Source organism: Postia placenta (assembly GCF_002117355.1).
Source record: "Postia placenta MAD-698-R-SB12 unplaced genomic scaffold POSPLAscaffold_3, whole genome shotgun sequence".
NCBI classification, from domain to species: Eukaryota; Fungi; Basidiomycota; class Agaricomycetes; order Polyporales; family Adustoporiaceae; genus Rhodonia; species Rhodonia placenta.
In genome coordinates, this window is record NW_020169834.1 from 2492438 (window position 1) to 2501894 (window position 9457).

Below are 9457 nucleotides of genomic sequence, written 5' to 3' on the forward strand. Positions count from 1 at the left end.
CCACTTGACGCCGCTCGGCCAAGCGCGCGCTTCGCTCCAAGCCACACCGAAATAGCCGGTCTTTCCCGATTAGGTATCGAACCTCGCGGCATGCCTTCACGACGGCTACCGGTCCGAAGTGGCCATATGTTGCTCTTCATCTCCGCGTTCGGCATGACGTCACTCTACCGATGGACTTGGTATGTGCCTCTCGGTGAGGCAGGTTCTTGAGGAACAATGCAAAGCCCCTTGTACTCGTATGCCACTCTCGAATAGTCGTAGCGTCCTGTGTAGTATAAAATCGGTCGTACTTCTCTCTAAAAATACAAGATCCGTTCCCCCCCCCCTCGAGTTCAGAGCTCATAAGTCGAGTTCGCCCTGCGTCTAAGCCTCTAACTGCGTCACTTCGTCCCTCACTGCGTAACCTCGAAACCTCGTCCACTGCGTTTACTCGTCGATACCGTCTCGACGAACCCTGGCCATTACGAAACATCTCATCGCACAGCATCGGCTCTCCACTATCGAGCAAAGTCGCGCATTTCTTCGAGGATTCCAGCCAGCGTTGCTCACACGGCTCGAGACCCGACTGCATCTCAAGCACCCCGATCACTACGCCGACGACCCATACACCATGGCAGAGATTCACGCGGCGGCTACGTTCATCTTACACGGTACATCGAGCACACCTACGACAGTGGCTAACCAAGCTACCGCTTCGACGTCGAACACTTCGACAATGGTGCCCCCCGGGATGATCAAAACCGAAGACATCTCGATGATCATCGAAAGCCTGTCGAGGACGATCGCAACACTCATCCAGCCGACGACACACGCTACGCACAGCCACGCCCCCGCACCGAGACAACAAGCTGCCGTCCACGTCCACGAGAACAGCGGAGTTGAACAGACGTGCCACTACTGCGGCAATCGTGGCTGCAGGGTAGGCACCTGCGAGTTCGCGGAGATCGACATCCGGGACGGCAAGTGCAAGCGTAACACCGAAGGCAAGATCGTCCTTCCGAACGGAAGCTTCTGCCCCCGCACTATCCCTGGTCTCACAATACGAGATCGAATCTACGAGTGGCATAGAAGAAATCCCGCAGCACCCGCCGCTCCGACGATGCTCTTCGAGATCGACGATCGCTCGACTATGCAAACCTTCACGCTCAACACCAGCAGCAGAATCGAGGCGCTCGAGCGAGAACTCCTTCAGCTTCGGAAGCGCAGGGAGGTCTTCAACGGCGTCGAGATTCTACAGCGGAAGAAGCCTACGACGCCAGCCGTCCCGAAGAGCGCGGAAGCCTCGGGATCTGGTACATCGAGAGGGGTGGCGGCACCCTCGAGCACTTCAACAAGCACGGCCCCGCCTCCGACGATACCAGCAGCAGCACCCGCGCCGCCTTCGCCGCCGGCGCAATCCACGTCTCAACCTATCGCTACATCCGCTCCCCCAGCACCACCAGTACACCCCTTCGCAAACGCGCGCGACGCAACCTACGCCCCACCGAACGTTCGAAACTTCGCAACTCCGCCAAAGCCCTCGAACGACAAGGGCAAGGAACCAGCGTACAAGACCATCGTCCCCGTTATCCAGCCGAAACTCGCCGAAGAGATCTTCCAGCGTTCGATGAAGTCGCCGTTCGTCACGCTGACCCCAGAAGAGTTGCTGTCAATCGCGCCCGACATTCGAAACAAGTACCGCGACGCCGTCACCCCTAAGCGAGTCTCGACGGAACCCGTCGCGTCGGCCCACATCGTAGAAATCGGCGCCGACGAGGTCACGGCCGTCAACCAGCTCTCGTGTTCAGGTGCAACGTTGGAACCCGGTGCTACAATCGTCCCCGACCCATATGAAACCTATCTGAAGCACATCCCGCACGGCGAGCACCCCGCAGAATTCACCGTCGCCCGCGATTCGAACGCGATTCGTTCGATCATCGCGTTGATCGACAACAAAGAGCAGATCGAATGCATCGTCGACCCAGGTTCGCAGATCGTCGCCATGTCGGAAGAGGTCTGTCTGGGCCTCAACCTCCTCTTCGATCCTACAATCCAGCTGAACATGCAATCGGCGAACGGCGAGGTGGACCGATCGCTGGGACTCATTCGAAATGTTCCCTTCCGCATCGGTGAGATCGTGTTGTACCTCCAGGCTCACGTCATTCGAAACGCAGCATACGACATCCTCCTCGGCCGACCCTTCGACGTGCTCACGCAAAGCGTCGTCAAGAACTTCGCCGACGAGAACCAGACGATTACAATCCTCTGTCCGAACACCGGCGAAACCGTCACGATTCCGACGTACGCGCGAGGAAGATCGCGAAGCCGGCAGCATCCTGTCGGGTGTCGCAAATCGCATTTTCTAGCTTCGAGGAATTGATTCCCCATGATCAAGGAGAAGCCGCGCTAGTCATCGACTACGATGGGGTAAACCCGAGTATTTCCTTCGTCGCTCCTATTGACTCCTCGATTCCGAACGCTGTTTCGTCACTGTACCTCTCCGCATGCACCTCCGTTTCTTCATATTTGCAATCTCTTTACACTTCGGACAATACAGCTTCTAATACCGCTCCGTCGAACGCTTCGACGTGGGCTTCGACTCTTCTATTTTCAGCTCCGTTTGCTTCGACTCCCCCAGCTCCCCCTCTGGCGAAGTCCATCTCGCAGCTTTCCAACTCGATTCTTCCCTTTCCTTCGACGACATCGACTTCTACCCCCTCAACGCACAAGATACTCGCCGCGACGAAGAAGAAGTACAAGCCTGTCACTCTCAAAACTCGACCCGTCCTTGGTGCCGTCCCCGAACAATTTCGTATACTTCGAGACATCAAGGGCGACCCTCTCTCCATCATGCCCAAGCTTTCGACCGACCCCCCGCCGTTCAAACCTACCGGTCGGTACACCCTCGAACACTTCGAAATGACCGAAAAGCTTCACGACGGCGACTTCCTACTTCCCGAAGAACATCGAGTCCTCCACCACTTCATGTGCCTGCACAACGAAGCCTTCGCCTGGACCGACGACGAGCGCGGATGCTTCAAGCCCGAGTACTTCCCCCCCGTCGATTTCCCCGTCGTTCCTCACACGCCCTGGGTGCAGAAGAATATCCCCATTCCGCCCGGGATCTACAACGAAGTCTGCGCGGTGATCAAGCGAAAGATCGCCGCCGGAGTCTACGAACCATCGAACTCGTCGTATCGATCGCGGTGGTTTTGTGTCGTCAAGAAGGACGGTAAATCGCTTCGACTCGTCCATTCACTCGAACCCCTCAATGCAGTCACGATCCAACATTCCGGTGTACCGCCGACACCCGAATATCTCGCAGAACAATTCGGAGGAAGACCATGCGGCGGCATGCTCGACCTCTACGTCGGCTACGACGAACGACTCATTGCCGAGTCTTCGAGAGATCTAACGACGTTCCAGACACCCTACGGAGCCATGCGCCTAGTCACACTCCCGATGGGTTGGACGAACTCAGTCCCGATCTTCCACGACAACGTCACCTACATCCTGCAGCCCGAGATTCCGCACGTTACGGTGCCCTACGTCGACGACGTTCCCGTCAAGGGTCCCGAATCCGACTACGACGACGAGCGACTCCCTTCGAACCCCGGCATTCGACGCTTCGTATGGGAGCATTTCGAGAACATGAATCGCATAGTCACTCGAATGCGCTACGCCGGAGGTACCTTCTCTGGAGTCAAAAGTATCCTCATCGCTCGAGAAATCATGGTGGTAGGACATCGCTGCACTCCTCACGGACGCCTCCCCGACGACTCTCGCGTCGCTGCGATACGCAACTGGGGTCCCTGTGCTACTCTATCCGACGTTCGAGTGTTCCTCGGAACCATCGGCGTCGTTCGTATCTTCATCCGTAATTTCGCTCATCGCGCCGACGCGCTCGTACGCCTCACGAGGAAGGACGTCGAGTTCGAGTTCGGTCCGGAGCAAATTGCGGCGCAGGAAGACCTCAAGGACGCGCTACTCTCATCCCCCGCACTCCAAGCCATCCATTATGATTCCCCCTCTCCCGTCATTCTCGCAGTCGACACGTTGTTCATCGCCGTCGGGTATCACCTCTGTCAGTGCGACAAAGCCAACGCGCGAATCCGTTACTACAGCAGGTTCGGCTCGATCACACTCAACGATCGCGAACGAAGGTTTTCGCAGCCGAAGCTCGAGATCTACGGCCTGTTCCGCGCACTACGATCCCTTCGACTCTACCTGATCGGCGTTCGGAACCTCATCGTCGAAGTCGATGCTCGGTACATCAAGGGTATGCTGAAGAATCCGGACATAGCCCCAAGCGCAAGTATTAACCGGTGGATCGTCTCGATTCTCACATTCCATTTCACGCTGGTCCACGTCCCCGGTACAATGCACGGCCCCGACGGCCTCTCTCGACGCACAGCTCAGCCCGGTGATGTCATCGAAGACGAGGTCGACGAAGAGTTCGACGATTGGATCGACCAGATGCACTCTTTCGTTCACCAGATTCAGCCCCTCCCACCGGTCCCTTCGCTTGCCATCTTCACCAATGACAGAGCCGAGGACGGCTCAGATTTCAATAGGGAGGAGGATAGCTACGAGCTAGTGCCTCGATCGGAGCAAGCGCAACTCGCCGACGCGAAGCTCGACGACGTGCTCGAGTTTCATCGAACGTTAGCGAAGCCCCACGGCATCTCCGAAGGCGTCTACGAAGGGTTCATCAAGTACTGCATGCAATTCTTCCTCGACAACGACACCCTCTGGCGCAAGGACAGTCATGGAGCACACAAACTGGTCGTTAAGCCCGGCGATCGCCTTCGAATACTTCGAGAATGCCACGACCGCACCGCGCATCGAGGAATCTATGCAACCCGAGCCTTCGTCAATGAGCGATTCTGGTGGCCGTTCCACTACGCCGACATCGCCTGGTTCGTTCGATCGTGCCATATCTGCCAGTCTCGACAAGTGCGTCAAATCCTCATTCCTCCAACCGTCGCAGTACCAGCACCCATCTTCGCGAAAATTCACATCGACACAATGCACATGCCAGCTTCGGGCGGATACAAGTACTTGGTCCAAGGTAGATGCTCGCTCACGACTTACCCCAAGTTTCGAATGCTTCAAAAAGAGACAGCGAAGGCCCTCGCCGACTGGATCTTCGAAGACATCCTCTGTCGATGGGGCGCGCTCAGTGAGATCGTCACCGACAACGGTACGGCGTTCATCAAGGCGGCCGATAACCTTTCGAAGAAGTACCACATCAACCATATTCGAATCAGTGGGTACAATTCGAGGGCGAACGGTCTGGTCGAACGTCCGCACTTCAGCACGCGACAAGCCTTGTTTAAGACAGCCGACGGAGATGAGAAGAAATGGTCCCAAGCTGCGTACTTTGTATTTTGGTCCGAGCGCATCACAACTCGACGACGCATGGGCTGCTCACCCTACTTCGCTGTTACGGGCACCCATCCGCTCATTCCTCTCGACATCGTCGAAGCTACGTACCTGCAACCACCACCGACTTCGATCCTTTCGACGACCGATCTCATCGCCCGTAGGGCCATTGCGCTCCAGAAACGCGTCGAGCAAGTCACCGAACTCCACTCGAAGGTCTACGAAGCACGTCGAACTGCAGCAATTCGCTTCGAGAAAGAGCACGAGCACTCAATCCAGGATTTCGACTTCAAACGCGGAGCCCTAGTGCTCATACGCAACACGAAGATCGAGAAGTCCCTCAACCGCAAGATGCGCCCGCGATATCTAGGCCCCCTCATCGTTGTCTCGCGCAACAAGGGCGGCGCGTACATCGTATGCGAACTCGACGGTACAGTCCTCGATCGACCCATCGCAGCATTCCGCGTCATTCCGTACTTCGCGCGCAAATCCATACCAATTCCCGAAGATCTCGAAGATGTCTCGACCGAGCGTCTTCGAGAACTCGAACTATCGAATTCTCTAGGCGACGACGACGATGATGAAGTCGAAGAAGCCGAAGAACGCGACGAATAGAGGTTCTTCCCTTTTATTACTTGTACAACACGATACGTATTTTCTTCTCTCCATGCCTGCTCTCACGTTACGCGATATGTTTGATTTTCTCCTACGTTCTAGACCATCCCTTGTACGAATACCCTCGATTCAACTCGATAGTCGCGACATCGTTCGACGTTCTACGAACGCTTCGATTCGACCGTTGCGCGGAGGCTCACCTTAGATGAGTCCTCCTAGGCTGTGATGACAAACTGAGCCTATATTTTCATTAAGTCCATTTTCCCTTGCTACGAACATTTCTATTTTTCCTTCTGTCCCTCGATCATATTACGATTAGCTTCGAACACACTTATTTTCATTTCCTTTTCTTAGTTCCCGCTAGGTTTCGTCTAGGCCAAGGGCCACATTTTCGATTCGACTATCGACGCGATATTCTACGACATGATTACAACTACGATACAAAACGACTCGCGCCATCGCCTAGTCCTCGTCGACAGCCCCGTGCACAAACCCGATTCCCCCCTTCGCGAGTGCGGCCTTCTCCATCTTCTGGAGGTCGAGGTCCATGTCGTGGAGGAGTGCTCGACGGCGAGCGATGTGAGCGCGCTCCTTGCGGATGACGCGGATGATCCCCCGAGATTCGTCGTCGAGGTCGAGCGCGTCGAGGTCGTCTTGTTCAAGGCCAAGGCGGCTGGCCCCATCGAGTGGCAGTCGTAGAAGGGGGCGCGGAGGCTCGTCGACTCGGCGCTTCTTCGAACCACTCGCGTCCGCGACCGAAGGCCCAGGAGAGGCCGGCCGAACTACGAAGTCGTCAGCGAAGGCCTAGGACAAGAAGAAACGACTTACTGCGCTTTTTCGTGGTTGATCCCCCGCCGCGCGTCTTCTTTGTTTTGCCCAGGACAGACACTTTGTCGAAATAGCAGCCCTGTTGGAACTGCGCGCACCTATCGCAGGTCGTAGCGTTCTCGGCCCACACGCAATCGACCGGGGCCGAGCGGTAGCCGGCGCAACGATTGCACTATCGAAGAGTTAGCTTCGAACCAACTCGACGGAGCATCGAACGTACCTTTTGTCCGGCCTGACGCTTCTCAATCGCCGCGGCGGCCATGTCGACCTCTGTCATCGCAAACGGACGATCGACCGTCCGAGGAGTCTTCTACGAAAGAGAGTTTAGTCATCGAACAACGAGAGAAGAAAACACTTACGATCGAAGGGTCGTCCGACAACTCGGCGACCTCCTCGTCGACTATCGCGCGCCCTTTCCCCTTGTCGAGAAGTCCCTCGGCGGCCGCGATCCTCGCCAACTCCTCATCGGCGGCCTCTTGCGCACGGTGTTCGTCTTCGAGGCGCCGTTCCTCTTCGTCCTTTCGACGCCGTTCGTCTTCGAGGCGACGGTCCTCGGCGGCCTGCGCACGCTTCGCAGCCTCTTCGATGCGTCGTGCTTCCTCTTCGGCGAGGCGCTTCTGTTCTTCGACGCGTCGTTCGACCTCGGCATCGATGGCGGTCGCGAGCTCGGGCCAGTCCCCGCGCGCCCAATCGACCCAGGACTCCGACGCCCGCTCGGCGAGTTGCTTGACGGCGGCGGCGACGCGCAGCCCCGTCTCCTCGTCGCGGATGGCGCCCAAGGCCTTGCGATAGGCGAGCTGTTCGAAAACAAACCGTTAGTTGGGTTATGCAGATTACGAAGCGACTTACCACGAGCGGCGACAAATCTTGCGCCCACTCTTCGACCACGTCGAGCGCGGCGTCGGCGGTCGGCGGAGCCTCGAGGACCACGAGCAGCGAGGCGAGGCGGCGGTTGACGAGCGAGGGAGTCGACGCAGGGGTGGCGGAGCGAGCAGACATCGTAGAAAGCAGCGAGTATGCGGGAAAGGACGACGAGGTAGCGACGAAGGAACGATGGGATGGGGAAAACGAGGCTAAGTCTACCCTGCTTATAACCCCTTTCCGACCAGCATTTAGCGCCGGCCACGTGGCGTTCGAAGTCTACCCGGGTTGCCATTCCGCTTCGATCCGTTCACGACCATCGTGCTTCTCGCATCACGTGGAGGACCGAGGGCGGTCCAAATTTCAATAGGGAGGAGATGATAGGCGCCAAGCCCCTCTGGGCCCCGATTCACCTCTTTTCGGCACTCGCATCCCGCCCGGCACTTCGACTCAGTCCCCCAACACTTCGATTTCACCTTCGACGCTCTTCGACACCTTCGACGGTGCGCGACGCTTACTCGAAGCTCGGCACGGTCTTCCCGATGCCTCGTGCGTAGATCTCGGAACGTCTTCCGCATTCGGCGAACAATAGGGCCACTTGACGCCGCTCGGCCAAGCGCGCGCTTCGCTCCAAGCCACACCGAAGTAGCCGGTCTTTCCCGATTAGGTATCGAACCTCGCGGCATGCCTTCACGACGGCTACCGGTCCGAAGTGGCCATATGTTGCTCTTCATCTCCGCATTCGGCATGACGTCACTCTACTGATGGACTTGGTATGTGCCCCTCGGTGAGGCAGCTTCTTGAGGAACAATGCAAAGCCCCTTGTACCCGTATGCCACTCTCGAATAGTCGTAGCATCCTGTGTAGTATAAAATCTGTCGTAGTTCTCCCCAAAAATACAAGATCCGGTCCCCCCCTCGAGTTCAGAGCTCATAAGTCGAGTTCGCCCTGCGTCTAAGCCTCTAACTGCGTCACTTCGTCCCTCACTGCGTAACCTCGAAACCTCGTCCACTGCGTTTACTCGTCGATACCGTCTCGACGAACCCTTCGACTTCGACTATTGTCGAAGAAACTGCGAACCGCGCCCTAGCTAAGTACACCCTATCGAATCGTGTCCCTTCTCTCTACGATACATCGAAGAGCTCTGCCGAGCTTCGATCGTCGCTAACTTTCCACAGCTTCCGAGTAGCTTCGACGACGTGTCGAAGCCACCTCGTACCTACCCGTTTGTTCGTAACCTTTCCCAAGGGCGTTTCTCGTGTTCACTCGAACCGCGGTGATACGACCTACGAAACCCTAACCCCTAACCTGGGTGCGACCTAAAGGGACTAGAGAGACGGATTATAGTCTAAAGAGAGGGGAGTTAGCAGCAAGGTGTCCCGCGGTTCGAGTGAACACGAGAAACGCCCTTGGAAGAGGCTACGAACGATGGGGAAGGTACGAGGTGGCTTCGACACGTCGTCGAAGCTACTCGGAAGCTGTGGATAGTTAGCGGAGACGATCGAAGCTCGGTAGAGCTCTTCGATGTATCGTAGAGAGAGAAGAGACACTATTCGATAGGGGGGGGACTTAGCTTAGTACGCGGTTCGAGGTGCAACGCAGTTCTTCGACAATAGTCGAAGTCGAAAGGTTCGTCGAGACGGTATCGACGAGTGAACGCAGTGGACGAGGTTTCGAGGTTACGCAGCGAGGGACGAGGTGACGCAGCTGAGGACGTAGACGCAGGGCGAACTCGACTTATGAGCTCTGAACTCGAGGGGGGGGACCGATCTTTTATTTTTAGGGAGAA

At 56.8% G+C, this 9457-nt stretch overlaps 1 protein-coding gene across 1 annotated transcript; it reads right to left on the bottom strand.

The window, feature by feature from the left end:
* Positions 1–643: 643 nt before the first annotated feature.
* On the bottom strand, positions 644–7806 carry POSPLADRAFT_1136082 (hypothetical protein; the record flags this gene model as incomplete). Its single annotated transcript, XM_024484642.1, has 9 exons — positions 644–1231; positions 1252–1403; positions 1542–1836; positions 1859–2315; positions 6473–6761; positions 6808–6979; positions 7028–7117; positions 7167–7604; positions 7657–7806. 9 exons carry the CDS (start codon positions 7804–7806, stop codon positions 644–646), a joined length of 2631 nt encoding a protein of 876 aa, XP_024342235.1.
* Between the last annotated feature and the right edge of the window lie 1651 nt (positions 7807–9457).